This window comes from Belonocnema kinseyi, chromosome 7 (assembly GCF_010883055.1).
Source record: "Belonocnema kinseyi isolate 2016_QV_RU_SX_M_011 chromosome 7, B_treatae_v1, whole genome shotgun sequence".
NCBI classification, from domain to species: Eukaryota; Metazoa; Arthropoda; class Insecta; order Hymenoptera; family Cynipidae; genus Belonocnema; species Belonocnema kinseyi.
Genome location: NC_046663.1, coordinates 3,209,143 through 3,233,693, shown reverse-complemented (window position 1 = coordinate 3,233,693; position 24,551 = coordinate 3,209,143). Strand labels below are relative to the sequence as shown.

Here is a 24,551-nt window from a genome sequence, read left to right as displayed (position 1 = left end):
CAACGCGGTTTTAAATAATTAAAATAAATAACTAAAATAATTCGTTCCTATTATGTTATAAGAAAGAAAAAGGATGTCGATTTTGAATAAAATAGTATTTTTTTTCGCTGAAATTTCTGGTGACTCTAAACATCTACAAGTTATAATCTCGAGAACGAGGTAATGAAGTATAATTAAACGATTAAACGAACTTACCTGTAAGTGAAGTTCAATCGTAATTATACGAAGAACCTCGTTCGAAGAGATTATAATCCCTCCCAACAATAACTTAATTACTCACCCAATCTCTTCGAACGATAGAAATTTCAGAGGAAAAAAGCTCTAAACGAATGAGGATTATTGTTAAGGGAGGGGATCACGTGACTTTTTCTTCCTATAGCGCTAAAGGTGTGACTTTCACGTAGTCCAAAATGGTACTACGAGTTATAATCTCTTTAAGCGAGGTTCTTCGTATAATTACGATTGAACTTCACTTACAGGTAAGTTCGTTTAATCGTTTAATTATTTTCATTTTAAGTGTTTCCAAATTAATAATTTTTAAAATATCATTTATATATCAAAATTTAAAAAATTAAAACTGGCTTTTTATTTCAAAAAATTCAGAGTTTAATCCTATAAAACTTATAAATATAGTGAAATCCGTAAAAATTCTTGAATCTAATATGATTTCATTTATTCCCAAAAGGATTTCTCAATTTTCTGAAATTTAAGATTCCCTGAAAAAAGTTTTTAAATGATATAAAAAAATACATCTTTGAAAGTCTCTTGTTTTCTAATATCTTAAAAGTCGGTTTGTAATTCTTAAAAAATGAATCAAACCTTTGCTATAAAAAAAAATGGGTCAGAATTCTCGATTTTAGTTATTTAAGATGATTTTTGAAATTTAAAGATTAAAAAGTGATAAAAGGGGAAAAGGTATGATCCCTAATATTAAAAAAATTTTCATATAGAACTTACCACTCTTTCTTTTTCTTTTACGTAAGAAGTAATCAGATCGTGTAAAAAGAAAAAGGCCTCGGCATCCACAGTAACGAAAATGTGGTCTTCAAATTCCGTGATGAAACTGCACTCCACCAATGGCTTCTCACCTTTCAAATGATTTATTTCATATTGTAAATTGTTAAAAGATCAACTTCGATTTGATGAAAATACAAAAAAAAAACTAACGTATCTACATTTTGCGTTGAATGCGATATAAAGGTATAAAAGACAAAAATAATTTATTTTAAAAAAATACAGAAGGTGGCGGTAGGTGTAGGAAAATCAAGGAAAAGTAAGGGATTTTCAAGAAATCTGGCAAAAGTCAGGCACTTTAAATAAATGTCAAACACCAGAAATTAAAATTTTTTATTTTATTTTTAAATTGTTGTATTCCGTTTATAAAATATGTTATGTATTACAATTTTACAAGTTTAAAATTCTTGTCTTTGAATATTAATGGTCAGGGACAATGAAAAAAAAAATTAATCAGTGAAAAATTAGAGAATTTTTAAAATAATTTCAATTTTTTAACCAAATACTTGAATTTTCTACCAAAAATATGAATTTTCAAATAGAAAATTAAAATTCACCTATTTTATTAGGAAATTAACTTTTTGTTGAAAATTGGTATTTTTATATTAAAGATCAACTGTAATCTTTCTTGGTTACAAATTCAAATATTTGTTTAAGTTCGTATTTTTTTAAAAATTAATTTCTTCTAGTAGAAATTTCATCTCTCTTGGATAAAAATGAAAATTTTTAATCGAAAATTCATCTCTAGGATTGAAAATCTAACTATTTTGTTAAAATATCCTTCATTTTTTTTATTTAAAATGAATTTTTTTAACTAACAATGTAAATTTTCCATTTTTGATAGGAAATTAATTTTTTCAAATTTAAAAACAGTATTTTTTGTATCAAACTCATCTTGAAGATTTTAATTTCCTCTTTTTTGGTCAAAAATTAAACTTTCGGGTTGAAAATCGTAAAGTTTGTTGAAAATTCAACTGTTTTCATGAAAAATGTTCTTTTGGATTAAAATTTCAACAATTCGGATTAACTTTTTCTCGAATAAAGAAAACAACTAATTGGTTAAGATTCCCTTTTTTTGTATAAACAAATTTATCATTTTAGTTGAAAATTCATCTCTTTGGGTGCAAACTTATCTATTTGGTTAAAAATTCGTTTTTTTTTCTTTCTTAAAAATTAACCCTTTTCCGGAAAATTTAACTTTTCTATTTTTGGTTTAACTTTATATTTTTTATTTAAAAAATCAAATATTTATTGAAAAATTCATGCATTATGTTAAAAATACATCTATTTTGATAGGAAAGTATAAAATATATATATATATATTTTTTTTCGTTTTAAAATTCATCTCTTTTAGCAGAATTTTCATAGTTTTTGGTTGAAATATCAACTGTTACATTTTCGTTAAGAATTCGCCTTTTTGGTTTAAAAAATTTAATTCTTTTGTTAAAAATGTAACTATTCTGTTGAAAATAAAACAGGATTTTGTTGAAGTTTAATTTTTTGATAAAAAATTCAACGAATTTCTTGAAAATTCATCTTTGTAGGTTGTAAAATCAACTTTGTGGATGAAACTACAATTTTGAAATTGAAACTTAATTTCTTTGCTTGTAAATTTTCCTATTCTATTTTCTGTTTTTAAAAGTTCTACTTTTTTGTTGAAAGTTGGTCTCTTTTTTAAGTTGAACTGTTTGGTTGTAATAAATACAATTATGGTTAGAAATGATTATTTCATTATTAAAAATTGAACAAAATTGAAAAAATTTGTTTAAAATTCATTTTTTGGTTTAAAGTCATTTTTTTTTTTAATTCAACTATGTTGTTAAAAATTTATCTTTCTAAGTTTAAAAGTCAATGGCTTTATAAAAAAATCGAATTATAAGCTTTAAGGGTCAATTCTTTCGTTCAAAATTAATCTTTATTTGGTAGAAAATTAATGTTTTTAAGTTGACCATTGAACTGTTTTGTGTAAAAATCGTATTTTTGGCTTGAAAATTCAACAGATTAATTAAAAATTAAATTTTTTGTTGAAAATCCATATTTTTTGTAGAAAATTTAAGCAATTGGTTAAAAATTCATCCATTTTTATGAGAATTTAATTATTATGTAGCGTGTTAAAGAATTTCGTTGTAAATTCATCTATTTTGTTCAGTTTTTTCCAGGTCAAACAATCAAATTTGTCTAGGTTTCCTGTTTTGTACATCAAATAATCATATAAACTTTTGCTATAAATTTAAAAAGTAGCAATTTCATTTTTTATTAGCCGCAAATTTGTAAAGAAAGCAACATAAACAATTTAATAACTGGAAAATTAAGGCTTAAAGTCTTAGTAATATTTATCATAGAAATGATAAATAACATGCAACAAAAAACGTTGTAAAAAATTTGTTCATGCAATTATTCGTTTAATTTAGCAGAATTCAAAACACTATTTTGAGGACAGCAAAATTTGTAAAGAAAATTTTTTAAGTGACCATAAATAATTGTCTGCACTATTGTATTTTATGAAATACTTAAATAATATCAATTAGGAATTTATTGACTTTTTAAAATATTAAAAACACTACTTTAAAGATTACTAAATTTGCAAGTTGCTAATAAATTTTAGGTAACTAACTCGTAAATTAAAGAAAACTACTAAAAATGAAAAACTGTCTGTCCAGAATATAATATTTGAATACGATTTTTAATTTAGGTAGTATTTTTCTACCTTTTTTTTTGTAGTTTAAAAATCCCGAGAGGTTGATCAAACTTGAAATCTGGTGTATAACCCTTTGTAAAATCTTTTAAAATCTTTATAAAATCATTGAAATGTTCGTGAAATACCTGTAAAATATTTGTGAAATATTTTCAAAGCTGTAAAATTTTTGTGAAATTTTTTGAAATCCTTTGAAATCTTTGTGAAATCTCTGATCTTTAGGAAATCTTTGCAATTTTTGTAAAACCTTTGCAATTTTTATGAATACTTTAAGTTTTTTGTGAAATCCCTATGAAATATTTGTGATATCTTTTAAAATTGTTGTTAAATATTTTGAAATCCTTTAAAATCTTCGTGAAATCTTAGAAAAATTTGAAGTCTCTGAAATCTTTTAAAATCTCTATGAAATCATAGAAATTTTTAAAACTGTGAAGTGGTTTTAAATCTTTGTGAAATCTTTGAATTTTGGTGAAAAATTAAAAATTTGTATGAATACTTTGAAATGGTTGTGAAATTCCTGTGAAATATTTGTGAAATACTTTTTAATTTGTAACATTTGTATGTAATTTTTGTGAAATTTTGGTGCGATCTTCAAAATTTTTGTGAAATATTTTGAAATCCTTCGAAATTTTTGTAAAATCTCTCACAAATCTTGGAAGTCTTTTGAAACTTTCGAAAGTTTTGTAAAATTTTTGTGAAACCTTTGAAATTCGTAATCTAAGTTTTTTGTGAAATCTTTTTAAACATTTTGAAATCCTTTGCTATCTTTGTGAAATCTCTATCAAATCTTTTGAAATATTTGAAATTTTTTAAATCTTCTGAAATGGTTTAAAATATATATAAAATCTATGAAACTTTTTTGAACCCTTTAAAATTGTTGTGAAATCTTTGAAATATTTTTTAAATCTCTGTGCGATCTATATGGAATTTTTTTAAATATGTAAAATTTAGGTTCAACCTGAAATGGTTGTAAGATATTTGAAAAAATATGAGAAATCTGCGAAAATCCGTTGAAATTTATGTAAAATCATTTAAATATTTTGAAAACTTTAAAAATGTTGTAAAATTAATGAAAATTATGAGAAATCTTTGTAAAATCTTTGGAATGTTTCGGAAATCCCTCTGAAAACTTTGTAAAATCTTTTTAAATTTGTAAAATTCTTCTGTGATATTTAAAATATTTGTGAAATCTTTTGAAATCCTCTGAAAAATTTTGCCAAATCTCTGTCAAATATTCGAAATCCTTTGAAACTTTTTAGAGCTTTGTGAAATCTTTGACATCTTTGAAAGCTTTGAAGTCTTTGCTCAATCTTTTTAAATTTTTATGAAATCTTTGAAATCCTAAATACCTCTGAAATAGTATAAAATATTTTTCTAAAATCTTTGAAATTTCTGTGAAACTTTTAAAATTTTTAGATGACTTTGAAATGTTTGTAAAATACCTGTGAAATATTTGTAAAATAATTTTAAATCTGAAAAATTTTTGTGCAATTTTGATATTTTTGTATGATTTTAAAAACTTTTGTGGAATCTTTTAAAATCCTTTAAAATCGTTGTGGAATGTTTGAAGTATCTATGAAATATTTTTAAATCTTTATAAAATCCTTAAAATCCTCAAACATAGTTTACAATATTTTTAAATTATTTGAAAATATTGTGAAAACTATTTAAATGTCTCAAATTTATGGGTATCTGCATTTTTTGTGAAATATTTGTAGAGAATTTTGAAAATTGATGAGAAATCTTTGAAAAACTTTCCAAATATATTAAAATCTTTTAAAATACTTTAAAATTCTTTAAAATATTTGTAAAATCTCTATAAAAATCATTCAAATCATCTGAAATCTTCAAAAGCTTCATTAAATCTTCGAAATCTTTGTGAAATCTATAAAATATATCAAAGAAGACTTCCAAATATTTGGCTATCTTTAAAATTCTTGAAATTTTCTGAAATTTTTAAAAATCTTTCGAAAATCTTTTTAAATATGTTCTAATTTTTGCGAAATAATTTTAAATCTTCGGAAGCATATTTTAAAACCTTGAAGTGTATTAGATATCTGAACTAGGATCTGAAAATCTTTTGAGATATTTCATATCCTTGAATTATTCTGCAACGTTTTAAAATCTTTTGAAAGCTATTAAAATCTTCATGAAATTTTTATAAAGCTCAGTGAGATCATTGCAATCTTTATGAAATATTATATTATTTTATTTATAATATTTATTTAAACTTTGGGAATTTATCAACTACCTCAATTAAGATTTCAAAATGTTTTGTGATATTTGAAATCCTTGAAATCTTTTAAAAATTTTTTAAATACTCTGAAATCCGATAAAGTCTTTGTTTGTTTATTTTTAAGCAAGTTGAAATCATTAAAAATCTTTGTGAAAAATTTATAATATCTATTAAAGACATAAGTAAAATCTTTCTAATATGTCTAAATCTTCGCGATATCTTTGAAATGTTCTGCAACGACTTAAAATCTTAAGAAATCTATTCAAATATTTGTGAAATTGTTATTACATTTCTGTAAAATATTTTACTTGTTTGAAATATTTAAAATGTTTTTAAAGTATTTGAATATTTTGAAATATTTTGAAATATTCTTCGCAATTAAAAGAAATAAATTATTTCAACTTAAAGAGTTAAAAAATATTTCAAATTCAAGGCTCCCAAGAGAAATTTAAGGAGATTTCTAAGTTTTCAAAATTTTCAAGTTTCAAAGGCTAAACGCCCTCACAGATTAAAATTAAAAGATGATATTTTAAATAAAACTGTATACATCAATTTTTAACAAAAAACAGTTAGACTTTCAACCCAAAAATATGATTTATTATCAAAAAAGTTTAAAAAGTTACAAAAAATTTAAAAGATGTCACAAATAAAATGAAAAACTTTAGTTTGTATTCCATCTAAAAAAAAAAATGTTTTCCATTTTTTTAACCAAAATTCAAAGATTTAAAACCATTTCAAAGTTTAAAAAATGTCAATGATTTCATAGAAACTTTAAAAGATTTCACAGACTTCAAATATTTCTAAGATTTCACAAAGATTTTAGAAGAATTCAAAATAATTCGCAAAAAAAAATGTTTACGATGACACAAATAAAACGAAAAATTTGAGTTTGTATTCCATCTAAAAAAAAAAATTATAATTAACATACCTATGACGTCAGGAGTTTTGGCAGTCTGCAGGTGTTCCGTCTTCAAGTGAAGTTGCAAGGACGGTAAAGCGAATATTACTTCCCTCGTGTGGGAATGTTCTTGTAGCTTTCCGGAAGCCGTAGATGTACTTCTTCCACGCACGGGATTTGTGTTTTCAGAAGTACTGTCTGTTCGCTCTCTCTCAACACATGGAAATCTATCAACTGCAATTACCAGTAAATAAATTGTGCAATGCAAATAACTAAGAATTTTAATTTTTAAACAAGTAAATAAAACATGTTTCAAAGAATTCCGCTTTTTCCCCGATTTTCAAAAAACTGTCTCTTTTTCTCCTTTTTTTCGCTCAAATGCGAACATGATTAATAAAATTCAAATCAGAAAATCCGTCTATTTTCGGTTCAAAGTACATTCTGAGAGTGGCGACTTCACCGGGAAACCGGGAACAACAGGGAAATGGCCGGGAATTTTATTGACCGGCATTCGAATTAAAAAACGAGGAATTTACTTTTTAAGAGAGAAAAATTTAATTTTTCATTATATTAAGAATTTCGTTCAATAATTTCGTAAAGAAATGTCATTTCAATTAAAACAGGGAATGTTTGATATGAAACTGGATTTTTTCAAAAGAATTATCATTTGCAATTCGAAGAAAGGAATGGGAAACAATGCCTGTTTCAAGTCAGAATTTCTCACAATTTTAAAGTTTTAAAAATTGTTTGTTAAGTAGTTGAAATATCAACAAAAAAAGATTGAATTTTAACCAATTAGTTGAGTTTTTAACGAAATTAATAGATTTTACACCAAGAAGATGAATTTTCTACTGAAATGACAAATTTTCAACAAAATCAATTTTTGACAAAACCTTTCAACCCGAAGATATTATTTCGTTGATAAAAAAACTTATTTTCTACTAAATAGTTAAATTTTCATATAAATAGTTTAATTTTTGAGAAAATATTTGGATTTTCTACCAAAAATATGAAATTTTATCAAACAAGTAATTTTTACATAAATTGTTGAATTTTCAAACCAAAAAGATGAATTTTTTACAAAACAATGTATTTGTCAACTTAAGTGATGAATCTTTTAACAATCACAAAAAATATGTTAAAAAGTTTATAAAATATAAAGAAAGGTCGAATTTCAACCTGTTAATATAGGTTTTCAAGCAAAAAGTTAGTCTAAAAAATAGTTAAAGGTGCATGAAAATAAATTAATTTTCAGCGAAAAATGAGAATTTTGAACAAAATATGAATTGTCAACAAAAAAGGACACTTTCAACCAAATTATTAAAATTTTAATCTAAAAAGACCATTTTCTACAAAAACAGCTCAAGTTTCATTTCCAAATAAATTGTTCAGTTAGCAAGCCAAGATAACGAATTATCTACAAACTTCAATTTATTTATTAAATTAAATTTAATTTAATTTCTTCAAAAACAGTTGAACTTTCAAAAAAATAGTTCATTTTTCAACAAAAAAAAGTAAATTTTCCACAAAAATTTTCCCATTTTCATCTTAAATTATGAAGTTTCAAACAATAGTTTATTTTTCAACAAAAAAGTTTATTTTCAACAAAATTGACCAATTTTCAACTTAAATTATGAATTTTTAACTAAATAGTTACATTTTCTATCAAATTATTGAATTTTTCTACAAGCAGTTGAATTTCTATAACAATAGTTTAATTTTGAAAAAAAGGTATTTTCAACAACATTGTCCAATTTTGAAGCCAAAATAACAAACTTTCTACGAAACAGTTGAATTTTCAATTTTAATTGTGAATTTTGAACCAAATAGTGGCATTCTTAGCCAAAAAACTTGATTTGCTACCCAGAAAATTTATTTTCCTGAAAAAGGCGAATTTTTAACCAAATAGTTAAATTTTCTATCAAATTATTGACTTTTTTTACCGAAAATAAGAATTGTCCACCAAACAGTTGAACTTTCAAAAAAATAGTTTATTTTTCAACAAAAAAAAGTAAATTTTCAACAAAAATTTTCCCATTTTCATCTTAAATTATGAAGTTTCAAACGAACAGTTGCATTCTTAACCAATAAACTGGATTTTCTATCCAAAAAAATTTATTTTCTGAAAAAAAGGGAATTTTTAACCAAATAGCTAAATTTGCTACCGAATTATTGAATTTTTTCTACCAAAAATAGGAATTTTCCATCAAAGAGATGAATTTTCATAACAATAGTTTATTTTTCAACAAAAAAGTTTATTTTCAACAAAATTGGCCAATTTTCAAATTAAATTATGAATTTTTAACCAAATAGTTAAATTTTCTACAAAATTATCGATTTTTTTTAACCAAAAATAGGAATTTTCGACCAAACAGTAGTGAATTTTCATAACAATAGTTTATTTTTCAACAAGAAAGTTCCTTTTCAACCAAATTGTCCCTTTTTCATCTTAAATTATCAATTTTCAAAGAAACTGTTGCATTTTTTACCAATAAATTTGATTTTATATCCGAAAAATGTATTTTCTTCGTAAAAAAAGCAAAATTTTAACCAATTAACTACATTTTCTACCAAATTATTGACATTTTTGACAAAAAATAGGAGTTCCAACTAAACAGTTGCATATTTAAGTAAGAAACTTGATTTTCTAACCAAAAAATTTATTTTCTTAAAAAAATGCGAATTTTTAACCAAATAGTTAAATTTTCTACCAAATTATTGACTTTTTTAAACAAAAAGTAGCTTCCTACCAAAAAGTTAAATTGTCATAAAAATAGTTTTTTTTTAAAAAAAAAAATTTTAATTTTCAACAATATTGCCCAATTATCCAGCCAAAATAACGAATATTCTACAAAAGAGTTCAATCTTTAATTTTAATTGTGAATTTTGAACTAAACAGTTGCATTTTTAACTAATCAACTTGATTATCTACCACAAAAAATTTATTTACTTAAAAAAAAGCGAATTTTTAACCAAACAGTTTAATTTTCTACCAAATTTTTTCCTTTTTTTTATCAAAAGTATGAATTTTCCACCAAACAGTTAAATTTTTATAAAAATAATAGTTTATTTAAAAAAAAAAGTTAATTTTCAACAACATTGTCCAATTGTCAATCCAAAATAACGAATTTTATACAAAACAGTTCAATTTTCAATGAAAATTGTGAATTTAACAGTTTAATTTAACTAAAAAGAACTAATTTTCAAGAAAATAGTTCAAAGAATATTAATCAAAAGAATATATTCCTCTATTTTTTTTAAAATCACACCATCATTCCTATTTGAGAGCGAGCATTTAGAAATATGAAGTCTGGCGACGAGAGAATTTCAAAACAGGTCTAATAAATAATAATACCTTTAAAAAAATATATAATAATATAATAATATATATAATAATACATAAAAAATAAAATCTAATCTATTCTCACCGTCGATTTCGCTGTTCGCGAATGCGTAATGGAACCACTCCTGCAGAGACTTGAATTGCGGCGGAAACAGAACACTTCTGCTGAGTCTGCAAACTGTCGCCATCGAGTGATGCCTCGCATGTTGTTCCTGCTGTTGCCCGAGGCTGATAGTCAACGTTTGCACTACATGGACATCACAAGTATTTGGAGCTGAAATTATTAAAATTTAATATTAATTCAACAATATTTAGCGAATCATTGATTTAAGCCTTAAACTGCACACTGGGTTTACTACACCCAACGGGCTTTCCGATTTTTCTCCGTTTGTCTACGTTTTTTTTTCAAGTATTTTTTTCGAATAGTGAAATTATCACTGAGGCTCTGATGCTACTTTTTCTATTTTTCATTATTTCAAAACCACTCATTATTTGTTTTTAGCCATAATTATCTGAAGGCGTATTTGTAAGTGTGCAGTTTAAGGGTTAATAGAGATACTAAAATCGAGAAAAAGGATATAGACTCTTCTTACATTCCACACTTGGAATCTCTTGAGCTTCGGTAGCAAAACTGATGCATGGTTCCTTCAAGGAAAAGAGTGCCCAGTTTTTACTTTTAAAGTTGATGCCGTGGAAACAGGCGAGGCTGATGTTGGATCCATGCAGTTCCATCGTTCCGCCAAGAACTGTTCCGTTCGAGGGCAAAGAGAACCTCAAACTGCCTAATTGGAGGCCAGCCACTTGAGCCAAAACGCGTTGCCAGTGACGATGATGACGTGCATCCGAAATTGCCGTTTGGTTCATCGTCCAGGGACCTAGACCAAAAAAAAGTCACAAGCGACACACGTTTTCAATCTGAATGCATAATATTGCGCAATATACTCGACTGAGTACTCGCGTACTGCGGCCCTTCCGAGACGAGAGTCGCAAACGTCTCTGGCCCTACGCATTGAGTAACTGAGTGGACCAGTAATTCTAGGTTTTACTAAATCGGGAGTTACAAAATCGGAGTTCTGGTGTACGTGGCACTCTTAAAAATAAAGTATTTTAAATAAAATAGATAAACTTTTAGAAAATTGTTTAATCTGTTACCAAATAGCTCAATTTTCGATAAAAATTTAATTCAAATCAATTTTTAACAAAAAACAGTTAGATTTTCAATTCGAAAACATGATTTTTCAACAACAAAATTATTTTCTACCCAATAGTTAAATTTTCATAAGAACAGATTAGCTTTCAACGAAATATTGGCATTTTCTGCCAAAGATATGAGTATGTATTTAATAAAAAAGTTTTTTAAAACTAAATTGTTAAATTTGCATGATAAACAGACGACCAAAAAATCCCGAAAAAAATTAACGAATTGAAAAATTCCCAAATAATAAAATTCCTGAATGATAGGATTACCGAACAATCAAAATCACGAATTGGAAGATTCCTAAATAATAAAATTCCTGACAGTTAATGCTATTACCGGATTTAAAATTTCCGATTTTGAGGAATTAAATTGTTTCAGAAATATTATTTATTTATTAGAAATACAATAAAGGAAACATTTGTATAGAAAAAAATTATATTTGAGTGTCGAACATTATTGTTTGAGTTTGGAATAAGAATAATTAAACAAAATTTTCATCCAGAAATATAGTTTTGTCAATTATTGTTATTTTAAACTCAAACAATGATTTTAGAAACTTTAAATATTAAAAATATTTTTTGTTTATAAAAATATTTTATTGTTGTTTTCTTAATAAATAAATTTAAAAATCAGGGAAAAAATTCTACTTGTTCAAATGCAGGAACCAAAAACAACATATTTTCTACAAAATAGTTGAATCCTTAAAATGATGAAGTTTCAACAAAAAAGATTGATTTTATAACCAAATAGACGAATTTTCAACAAAATGCATGGATTTTCTACCAAATAGTTGAATTTCTAACTTATAAGAGATAACTTTGTAACCAAAAATATAATAATTAAATTTTCAGACAAAAAGAAAGTAATTTTTAGCAACAAAAAATAATTTCTAAAAAAATAGTTACATTTTTAAACAAATAGTTGAATATTAAACAAGAAATATAAATTTTCAATCAAAAATTATTTTTGAATCAAATATTTAAATTTTCTACTAAACTTTTGAATTTTCATACCCAAGAGAGGCGGCTCAAAAACCCCAGAAAATAAAATTCCCGACACTGTAAAATGGCCGAAAAATAAAATTCACGAATAATAAAATTTCCGAAAGTTTATAATTTTACTGAATTTGAAAATTCCCGAATGAAAAAATTTCAGAATTTAGACAATAAAATTTTTTTAGAAATTTAATTTATTTATTAAAAGTACTGTAACTAAATATTTTTATTTAAAAAAATCATAATTTTTCATGTTTGAAGTGTTATAACAATGTTTGATTGTTGTTGTCTTAAAATAAATATATTAAAAGATTATGAAAAAATTACCTAATTGTTTAAATTCAGGAACCAAAAACAAAATCTTTTTTAGAAAATAGTTGAATCCTCAAATAAAATGATGAAGTTTCAACAAAAAAGATTAATTTTATAACCAAATAGTTGAATTCGCAACTTATAAGAGATAACTTTAGAACCAAAAATAGAATAATTAAATTCTCAGATAAAAAGAAAATAATGTTTAGCAAAAAAATAGAATTTCTAGCAAAATAGTAACATTTTTAAACAAAGAGTTCCATTTTCTACTAAAATAGTGAAATATTAAACCAGAATTATAAATTTTCAATACAAAATTAATTTTCAACCAATTAATTAAATTTTCTACAAAAATTTTGAATTTTTATACCCAAACGTGAAGGCCAAAACCCCCAAAAAATAAAATTCCCGACACTGTAAAATTGCCGAATAATTAAATTTTCGAAAAATAAAATTTCCTAATTGAAAAATTCCCGAATAATAAAATGCCCAAACATTTTATAATATTACCAAATTGTAAAATTGCTGATAGTTTATAATATAACCGATTTTAAAAGTCCCGAATAATAAAATTTCCGGATTGAATCAATGAAATTTTTTTAGAAATATAATTTATTTATTAAAAAACTAAATATTTTCATTTAAAAAAATACATTTTTAATATTTTAAGTGTCTAAATTGATTGTTTGAATTAAAAATAAGAATAGTTGAACAAAACTGTCATCCAAAAATATTTTTTTTTTCAATTGTTGTTTTAAATTCAAGCAAGAATGTTAGAAAGTTTAAACATTAAAAATAATTTTTGTTTACAAATATATTTGATTGTTATTTTTTAATAAATATGAATAATTGAAACAAAATTTTAATTGTTTAAATTCGGCAACAAAAAACAACGTATTTTTTCACAAAATAGTTGAATCCTTAACTAAAATGAGACACCCTCAACAAAGACGATTAATTTTATAACCAAATAAGTAAGTTTTCAACAAAAGAATTGGATTTTGTACCAAATAGTTGAATTTACAAATTATAAAGCATAAATTTTGAAGCCAAAATAGAGTAATTAAATTTTCCGATAGAAAGAAAATAATTTTCAGCAAAAATAAAAACGATTTTCGAACCAAATAATTATATTTTCAAATCAATAGTTCAATTATAATATAAAAATATATAAAAATGCGGCTATTTAGTTCAAAAAGTAACAATTTATCATAGTTTTTAGCTGAAAATTCTGCTGTTTTGTTGAAAATTTAACTATTTTGAAGAAAACTTACTTTTTAATTAAATTTAATATTTTGGTGTTGAAAAGAGAACTGAAATATTTTCTGGATAAAAATTGAACTATAAAAAAAAATTTTTAATTAAAAATTCATCCGTTTTAAAAGAACTTTCATCTTTTTGGATAAAAATGCAACTTTTCAGTTAAAAATTAATCTATTTTGTTAAAAAGTCATACTCTTGGGTTGAACATTCTTACTGCTTTGTTGAAAATTTAACAATTTCGTAGAAAATTTAATTTTTAATTAAAATTTATATGTTGGTATTGAAAAATGAATGCAACAGTTTCGTGTCAAATTAATTTTTTAATGAAAAGTCATATTTTGGTTTGAAAATTCAATTTTTGTAGAAAAAAATCGTCTTTTGGATTGAAGATTAAACAATTTAAAATATGAAACTTTTTTTTTATCTTTTTGGTCAGAAAATTCAACTATGATGTTCAAAATTCAATTATTTTGTAAAAAAAATCAAGTATTTTATTAAAAAGTCATTCTTTATAGCAGAAAATACTTTTTTGTTGTTTAAAATAAATTAATAAACTTGAGAATTTTTTATTTGGATATAAAACTATACTTTTCCCTTCCGTTTACAAAATATTCTGTGTTAAAAATATTACAAGATTGAAATGATGGTATTTGAATATTAATGGTCAAGGAAAATGAAAAATTGGTCATGCTGAAAAGTCAATTGAAATATTTTTAGATGAAAATTTAACTCATTTTTTGTTGTTGTCAATTGGTCTTTCTAATCTAAAAATTCACATTTTTTCATACAATTTTCATTTTTTAAAACAAAAATGTAACTATTTCGTAAAAAAATGACGTTTTCTTTAAAATTTATAGTTTGGTATTGAAAAATGAACTTTTTTGTTGAAAAATGGCTTGGTTCTTAAAATTAAAAATCCATCTATTTGAAAAAAAATGTTATCATTCTTGGATAGAAATGCAAAATTTTGATTGAAGATTAATCTATTTGGTTAAAAATTGATACTTTTTGGTTGACATTGCTACTATTTTCTTGAAAACTTAACTCTTTCGTAGAAAATTTAGTTTTTAATATTTATATTTTGGTGCTGGAAAATGAACTGAAATCTTTTCTGGATGAAAGTTCAACTTAAAAAAAAATGTTTTTTTATTTAAAATTCATCTGTTTTAGTATAAATTTCATGTTTCTTGGATAAAAATGAAACCATTTGGTAGAGCATTCAACTGAAAAGTCAACTGAAATCTTTTTAAAAATAAAATTCAACCTGTTTTTTTTTTTAATTTTATCTTTTTGACTACAAAAGTTGATCTTTTTTAGTAGAAATATAATTTTTTATGAAAATGCAACTTTTTAGTTGAAAATTCTTCTTCTTTGCTTGAGTATTTAACTATTTTGTTTGAAAGATTTAATTGAATCACTTTGTTCAGAAATTATTTTTTCTTGAAGATTTAAATGAGTTTCTGAAAATTCATCTCTTTGGTTGAAAGTTGAACTATTTTGTTGAAAAATACTATTTTTCAGTTAATAATTGAACTATTTGGGTAAAAGATAAACTACATTATAAATATTTTGTTTGAAAGATTATATGTTTGGTTGTTAAAAAAATGAACTGTTTCTAGTAAAAACTTTTTTTAAAATAAATGTTTCAACTTAAAATGTAACTTTTTCAATTTTTTAAGATTGATCTTTTTTATTTAAAAAATTCTCCTTTTTAGTATAAAAGAAAAATCATTTTCTTCGTGTGGAATATCATGTTTGTTGGGTAAAAATTACGGGAAAATCCGAGATTTTTAGTACGACCCCTAAACTAATTAGTTTTTATAAATTTGTCAAAAAGTCCTTACCTTCATTTGTAGATTTCTTTTTTTGCTGTTTCTTCCTGAAACTATTGTTGTTCATTCTTTGATGCCGCGGCTGCAAGGAACTAAAGACTCGTTTGCTGCTTTTAAACTGTTGACTAAAAAACTCGTCCAATTTGTAAAACATTTTCAAAAGATCCGCCGTAGTCGATTTGCTGATCATGATTTGTAGCTGATCCCAACTCAAGTCACCATGCATGAAAATGATTGCTGGCCTAAATTAAATATGCTTCTGAAAAATTTGTTCAATTTTTTTGTTTTCAAATGTTTATCAGAGAGATAAGAAAATACCTTCTTGTGGGCATAAATGCGTCGCCACTATTGTTTCGGTTGATTTTCCACTCGTCCCTGAGAGTGACATCGAGTGAGGAAACTCTCGACATTAAAACACTTGTTCCCATATAGTCTAAACGCAATTCAAGAGCGAAAAGCTTCAAGCCCACTGTGTGGTCCGGCTCTGTTCCTGGTTCCTCTCGAATATGAACTACAATAATGGATTTAAAAAAAGAGTTTTTAACCAATCACTTGAATTTTCAACAAAATAGTTTCATTTTCAGTTTAAAAAATTAATTTTTAACAAAAAATCAGGGGTTATCCTCAAGAAATATCTCCGGATTACGGAAATTGGCTTCCAGACTTCACAGCAAAAGCAGAATGGCCGTTTTAATAGAAAAAAAAAATTATCGGTCATTTCACGGGTTTCTTCTGGTTCGCAAACCTTTTTTACGGTCAATGAAATTTAAAAAATCGAACTCTATTCTCAAGATTTTTCCATTTAAAGTAATAAACAATAAACAACAAATTAAATTTATACGTATGAAATGGAAGGGACTAACTCTTTTTAATTGAAATTTCTTTTAAATTAAATGCAAATAAACTGCAAATTATCATTTTAAATAGTTTGAGCAGCCTTCAAAAACTTCAAATTTATTTCAAAATATTGAAAAATTTAGAAGTGGGTTTATATTTTTCCAAATTTAAAATCATTGTTGAAATTTTTTCGAAACGTTTAAATATATTTGTAAATTAATTACATTTTTTCCTGTAACTTTTAGAAAATCCTGCAAATTAAAAAATCTTTAAAATTTGAATTTACAAATAACCATAGGAACACTTATTATTTTTAGAAAAATTACAGTAATTTTAAGAGATATTTAGATGTTTTTAAAATATCAAAATTAAATTTAGAACCTGAAATGATTTTAAATCATTCACCCGAACTTTGTAACCCGAAAAAGTTGGGCTATTCGTACCGAAAATATGGTGCAAATACTCACAACCGAATTTAATACAAAATGTAGATTTTTGCAGATTTCAAGCAAAAAATTTAGAAACTTTTTAAGAATTGTGAAAGGCTTAAAAAGAATTAAAACATTTTCTTAAGATTCTTAGGAAAATTGAAAATAATTTTTTATTTTTTATTGTAACAGAGAATTTAAAAAGATTTTAAGAGATTTCCAAAATGATCAAAACAGAACCTAGAATATTTAAAGGATTTTTTTTAATTCGCAGGATTTTCCAAAAGTTGTAGGAAAAATTCGGTGAATTTTAAAATGTATTTAGAAGACATTTCAAGTTTTTAATTAATTTTGAATCTTTTCAAAACTATGAAATATCTCTTGAAATTACTCAAATTTTGTTTACAAATAATAAGTGTTCAATTGCTACTTTTACGTCAAAATTTAACAATTTCACTTAAAAATTAAACATTTTTTAAACAGAACAATCTAAATTGTAACTTTAAAAGTTTAAAAGCTATTCTAAATTCCACATATTCAAAGCTTTCGATGTAAAACAATTCAGTTTCAAATTGTTTACTTTTACATATATTTATATTGAATTTACTCGTTTTAAATGAACAGTGAAATTTGTAATGGCTAAGAAAAATAATAAAAATAATATATTAATAATTATTATTTATTTATTTATTTAAAATTTTTTATTTAAAATTCAACTATTTTGTATAAGATTCGACTTTTGGTTTAAAAATTAAACTATTTAGTACAAATTTAATCATTTTTTAAAAATATTTGCTTTTTTATTGGAAATTAATTGTCTCGAATAAAAATTTCAATACTCCATTCGTGGATGAAAAAGCATCATTTTTTGTTTAAAAATTTAACTTTTGAGTTAAAATATTTAAGGAAAAAACAAAAATATAAACTAAAAATTAATCAAATAAAATTCAGACTACACCATATCCTTTCTTGTCTGAAATTTTTTGAATATCGAAATATTTTCTTTAACATTTATCTTTTTGTTAAAAACAATGCATCTCTTTCTGTAGAAATTTCACACTTTTTGGTTTAAATGGGACAGTCTGTTTAAAAATTAATCTGTGTCGATTACAAATTAAATTCTGAATTCAAAATTCACAATTCTCGATTGAAAATTTAACTGCCTTGTAGAAAATTAATATTTTCGAATCCACAATTCAAAAAATTTGGTAAAAAATCAATTTTTTGGTTAAAAACCAAATATTTTGTTAAAAATTTGTCTTTTTTGGTTAAATATAATTATTTTTTATTATGTTTTTTTTGTTGAAACATAAACTATTACATTTTTAGTAGAAAATTTTTGTTTTAATTAAAAATTCCACTATTTTTTTGAACATTCTTCTGTTTGATTAAAAAATTAATTTCTCTTTGTAGAAATGTCTTTTTTATAAATTCAACTGTTTCGTTAAAATTTATTCTGCCTCGGATGAAAAGGAACTTTTTTTGTTGAAAATTCAACTGTTTGTATAAATTTTTTTATTTTTTGGATAGCAAATTCAACAATTTGGTCGATCTTTTTAGGTTGAAAATTCAGCGCCTTATTTGAAAATGGACTCTTTTGCTGAATATTCATACTATCAGGTTCAAAATTCACATCTTTTGTAGAAAACTCGTCTTTTTTATTTAAAAATTCAATAATTTTGTACAAAATAATACTTTTTGTAAAAAATTAGTTTTAAAATGTTGTTAATTAATTCTCTTGAATAAAAATTTAACTACTCTATTTTTGTATCAAAATTAATCTTTTGTTTGTTGTTAAAAATGTAACTATTTACTTTAAAAAAATTTAGAAACGAGAAAAAATAAGCTTGTAATTTATCAAGTAAAATTTGAACTTTAGTTACATCCATTGTTGGAAATGAACTTCTTTGTCAAAAATTCATTTTTTTGGGTTAAAACTTTAACTATTTTATGAAGAATTTTTTTCTGCTTCATGATTCAACTGTTTTTTAGAAAATAATTTTTTTTTTGCTTAAAAATTCAACATTTGTATAATATTCAACTATTTGGCACCAAATTATACGCTTTTGCAGAAAATTAATTCTTTTAATTGAATATAAATTACTCTCAATAAAAACGTGACTATTTCATTTTTGGTTGAAAGTTTATAATTTTTAGTACGAATTTTAACTATTTAGTTAAATATTAGATGAAAATTGATGTAATTTGTTGAAAATTCGTCTTTCTTAGTATAAAATGAACCTTCTGGGTTGATAATTAATCTTTTTAGTTGAAAATTCAACTATTTAGTTAAAACTGTATGTATTTTGTTGAGAATTAATCTTTTTTGGTAGAAAAATAATCTTCTTAGTTGAAAATTTTATCTTTTTGCTAGATAATTTAAATATTTGTTTGAAAATTCAAAATTTTGGAAGAAAATTTGTTTTTTTGATTTGAAAATTTATCTTTTTTAGTGGAAACTTCTGTTTTTTGGTAAAAAAAAAAAAATGAAACTGAAAATTAATTTGTTTTGCTTGAAGATTTGAGTTTTTTTGTGAAAAATTCCATATTTTCGAGGAAATATAATAATAATTATAATAATAATACAAGAAATAACTCACTGTAGGTGTCAATTTTGCTCAGCTCGATGATACCGCCGACAATTCCACCTTTTGCGTCCAAGCTAGAACCTCCAAGCCCAACACCGATGTACAAATTTTTGTGTCCAGTACTGCCAATCGACAATCTACCGTCCGACCGGAAATCTTTGGTCATCCAAGAAACGTTGCCCATAACATTACCCATATTCATATGAACATTCAAACGAGTGAAATTCACCGCAAATAGAACCAGAGTTTCCCAAGCTGATTCCCTCATTTTTACCTCTGTTGGTGCCTGTTTTTCGGCAGTGAAGCTCCAACCTCTACCAATATCTAAAATTCATCCAAATGGTATAAAAAAACAAATAATTATTACAAAAATAGAACTTATTTTTTAAATAATTTCAGAAAATAAATTTGGAAAATTCTATATAACACCTAAACTTGAGAATTTTTACCCAATTTTAAATCTTTTATAAAGTTTTGATGCAATTTCTTTAATAACAAACAGAATTTTAAGATATTATAAAATAGATAATTAAATTCTAAAGAATTTCCATTTTTCCCCTGTTTCAAACAAAATTTCAAGAATTCGTTCTTTTTATTTATTTTTTACTGCTTACATACAATTATTTTTCATTAAATTGATTAATCTTGTCTTGCGCAAATAAATATATACAAAAAGTTATATTTTTCTTATCTCTTTCAATTTCAAAACTTTATTGAAATTTTCTTATTTAGCTACAGTTTGACTTGAATTTAAGTAAATTGTATTTAAAGTTTAAATTTAAATAAATTGCATTTCTATTCTTTATTGAATTAAATTGTATTTAAATGTTTAATATAACTAACATAAACTCAAATTTTTAATTTAAGCAAATTTTAATTAAATTTTTAACCCAACTAAATTGTATTTAATTTTTTAAATTGTCTAAATTTCATTCAAACTTTAAATTTAGTTTTGAAAATTAATATTTAAATTTTCAATACAATTCTAAAATACGAAAAGAATGTTTTCAAACTTATTTATTTAGTATCTCGAAAATTGATCTTTTAAAAGCAATCAGACGAGTAATTTATTTAATTACACTAAAGTTTATTTAATTTTTTAATTTAACTAAGTTTGGTTACAAGTTCAAGCATTAATTATTATTAATAACATGTTGAAAAATAATGTTGTTTTTAAATTCTTTTTTGAAACTTAATTTTCTGTGGAAAGTAATTTTCTCAACTGATTCCAATTGAATTTTCCATAGATTTAGTTAAAAATTCTTCTGTTTGGTTAACTATTAATTGTTTGAATTTAAAATGTAATCATATTTAAGTTTTGATTAACAATTAATCTTTTTAAGACAAAATTATTTGTTTGTTTGTTAAAAATTCAACTATTTAAGTTGAAGATTTATCGTTTCAATTGAAAATTCATCAGTTTGTTTAAAAATTATTTCCTGCAACTGGAAATTTAAATTCCCATTTTTGGTTGAAAATTTATCTTGTCTGGTTCAAAAATATATATACAAAAAGTCATATTTTTCTTACATTTTTCAGTTTCGAATCTTTATTGAAATTTTTTAATTTAGCCATAGTTTTATTTGAATTTAAGTAAATTGTATTTAAATTTCAAATTGAAATAAATTGTGTTTAAATTTTCAATATAACTGAAATATACTTAAATTTTTCTTAAATTTTGAATTGAACTAAATTATATGTACTTTTTAAAATTATATAATTTTATTCAAATTTTAAATTTAGTTTTGAAAGTAATTTTTTTAATTTCCTTTTCTAAGATAAGAAAAGAATTTTTTCAAACTTATTCATTTAGTATCTCGAAAATTTCTATCTTAAAAAAAACAATATGCGAAATTAATTTAATTAAACTAAACTTTATTTAATTTTTAAATTTAACTAAATTTTATTAACATTTTTGAATTGTACTAAATTTTATTTATATTTTAAATCCAACAAAATTTTATTTAAATTTTGAATCTAAGTTTGCTTTACTTTTTTAATTTTTTATTTAAATTTCATTAAAATTTAGTTAATTTTCAAATTTAAATAAATTGCATGTCAATGTTTTATTTAATTAAATTGTATTTAAATGTTTAATGTAACTGACATATAATCACATTTTAAATTCAAGGAAATTTTAATTACACTTTGAATCCACGCAAATTGTATTTACTTTTTAAAATTGTTTAAATATTCAATTTAGTTTTGAAAATTACTATTTAAAATTTCACTACAATTCTAAATTACTAAAAGAATTTTTTCACACTTATTTATTTAGTATCTCAAAAATTTCTCTTTTAAATCAACCAGACGAGTAATTAATTTAATTAATTCAAAGTATATTAAATTTTTAAATTAACTAAATTTTGTTTAAATTTTAAATCTAACTAAGTTTAGCTCTTTTTTTAAATTTATGTAAATTTCATTAAAATTTAAAAATGACCTATTTGATTAAAAACTTTTTATCTGAGGATAGAAAGGATTTTTTTGCCGAAAATTTAACTATTTTTTTTTAAATTTGTTTCTCTTTTAATTATTTTTTTTTAACGTAAATGTATGTTTAAAAATAATTTTCTTTAGTTAAAAATTCTTTATGTTTAGTACAAATTAAGTTTCTCAGTAGAAAATTCATCCTTTTGGTAAAAAATGCAATTATTTTAGTTAAAAATTCATCACTTTGTTTGAAAATGTAACTATTTCTTTAAAATTTAGATTTTTGTGGAAAATAATTTTCTCAACTGAAATTTTCACTTATTCCAATTGAAATTTCCATAGATTTAGTTGAAAATTCTTCTGTTTGATTGACTATTCATTGTTTAAACTTCAAATAAAAAAGTTTTTTATTGAAAATTGATCTTTTTTAGTAAAAATTAATTTTTTATTGTTAAAAATTCAAGTATTTTAGTCGAGGATTCATTGTTTTAGTAGAAAATTCATCAGTTAGGTTGAAAATTAAACTATTTTCTATAAAAGCAGATTTTTTGTCTAAAATTAATTGGGAAATTGTAAAATTAATTAGAAATTTATATTTTTTAGTGGAAAACTTAAATATTTTGTTGGACAATAAACTATTATCGTTGAAAAATTGTTTTTTTTTGTTTTCGAAAATCAATTTTTCCAACTATCAATTTAATTAATACCTTTTTGGTGGAAAGTTGATCCATTTTAGTTTAAAATTTAACTATTTGGTTGAAAGTGAACTACTTTGTTTTAAAATATTTTGTTGAAAATCCATCTCTTTAGTTAAAAATTATTTTTTGTTTGGATAAAGATCAATTCATTCAAGTGAAATTTGAAGTGTTTAGTATTCAATTCTTCCTTTTCGGTAAAAAATTAATACTATTGGTTTGAAAATTATTTTTTTGTTTGTTAAAAATTAATTTATTTAACTGGTAATTCAACTATTTTATCAATGTTAAAAATTGATTATTCTGAGTTGGAAATTGTAAAATTCGGTTGAAAATTTTAATATTTCGTCGTAAACTCGACTTTTTTGGTAAAAAATTAATCTTCTTGTTTCAAAATTCAACTGCTTCGTTGAAAGTTGAACTGCTTTATTGAAATGTTAATTTCGCATGGATTGAAAATGAACTTTTTGGTGAACAAAATATAATTTATGATAGAAAATGAATTTTTAACTGCAAATATTTCCTTTTTAATTGAAAATAGATCATTTTTAATTTTTAATGCAAATATTTGAAAGAAAATTAAATTTTTTATTCAAAGTTCATATTTTTCAGTTAAAAATTCAACTATTTGGATGAAAGTCGAACCACTTTATTAAAAAAGCATTTTATTAGTTTAAGATCCATCTTTATGGTTTCAAATTCGCTTTTTTTGTTTTGTTTTTTTAAATTAATTTTTTCGTCTGAAAATTAATTTTCTGGATTAAAAATTCAACAATTTGGTTGAAAGTTAAACTAACTTGTTATAGTCATTTAATTGGTTGAAGGATGAACTATTTTGTAAAAAAAATCACTTTTCTGCAAATTCATGTATTTTGTTGAAAGATTCTTTTTTGGTAGAAAATTAGTCTTCTTGATTGAAAATTCATTTTTTGAGTTGTAGATCCATCTTTTCGGTTGAAAATTTAACTATTTTTTTGAAAATTCTTTTTTTTATAAAAATTAATTTTTTAAAGTTGTAATTTAACTGTTCCATTATTGGTTGAAAATTAATCATTTGCAGTTAAAAAATGTACAATTTGTTTCAAGATATATGCATTTTGTTGTAACTCGTTAAAAAACTTTTTCAATAGAATATGAATTGATTTAACTTTCAATTTAACAATATTGAGGAAAAAATTATCGTTTTTAATTTAAAAAATAATTAATTTGGTTAAAAAATTTTGTAATTTATTGTAAATTTGTCGTTTTTGGCAAAAAATTGATCTTCTTGATTGTAAGTTGAACTACTTTGTTAAAAAAAAACATTTTATTACTTAAAGATCTCTTTGGCTCAAAATGTAACTATTCCGTTAAAAACTCTTGTTTTTTTAAATTAATGTTTGACGTGGTAATTTAACCATTTCATTATTAATTGAAAACTGATCGTTTTCTGTTAAAAATCAATTTATTTCAATGAAAAGTTAATTATTCCATCATAGATGAACAAGTGATCGTTTTTAGTTTAAAAAAATCAACAATTGGGTTTAAAAATTATTGTAAATTCTCTTTTTTTTTAGAAAATTAATCTTCTTGATTTAAAACTCAACAATTTGTTTTAAAGTTCAACTACTTTGTTGAAATGGCATTTTATTAGTTGAAGATCTATTTTTTTGTTAAATATTGAACTATTTTGTTGAAAATTCTTTTTTTTTATTTGTTAAAAATTAGGGTTTTCTAGTGAGAATTTAACGATTTAATCATTGATTAAAAATTGATCGTTTTCAGTTCAAAACTGTACAATTTGG

At 23.3% G+C, this 24,551-nt stretch overlaps 1 protein-coding gene across 1 annotated transcript in view; it reads right to left on the bottom strand.

Moving 5' to 3' along the window:
• LOC117176924 (transmembrane protein KIAA1109-like) overlaps positions 1 to 24,551 on the bottom strand; it is a 102,679-nt gene that overhangs the window by 13,955 nt on the left and 64,173 nt on the right. Inside the window, exons 13-19 of the mRNA XM_033367321.1 lie at positions 19,652 to 19,963; positions 16,105 to 16,297; positions 15,799 to 16,028; positions 10,780 to 11,061; positions 10,272 to 10,460; positions 6,874 to 7,077; positions 958 to 1,088 (exon numbers count right to left, since the gene is read on the bottom strand). Coding sequence (XP_033223212.1) covers positions 958 to 1,088; positions 6,874 to 7,077; positions 10,272 to 10,460; positions 10,780 to 11,061; positions 15,799 to 16,028; positions 16,105 to 16,297; positions 19,652 to 19,963 — 1,541 coding nt within the window. The remainder of the gene's footprint in view (positions 1 to 957; positions 1,089 to 6,873; positions 7,078 to 10,271; positions 10,461 to 10,779; positions 11,062 to 15,798; positions 16,029 to 16,104; positions 16,298 to 19,651; positions 19,964 to 24,551) is intronic.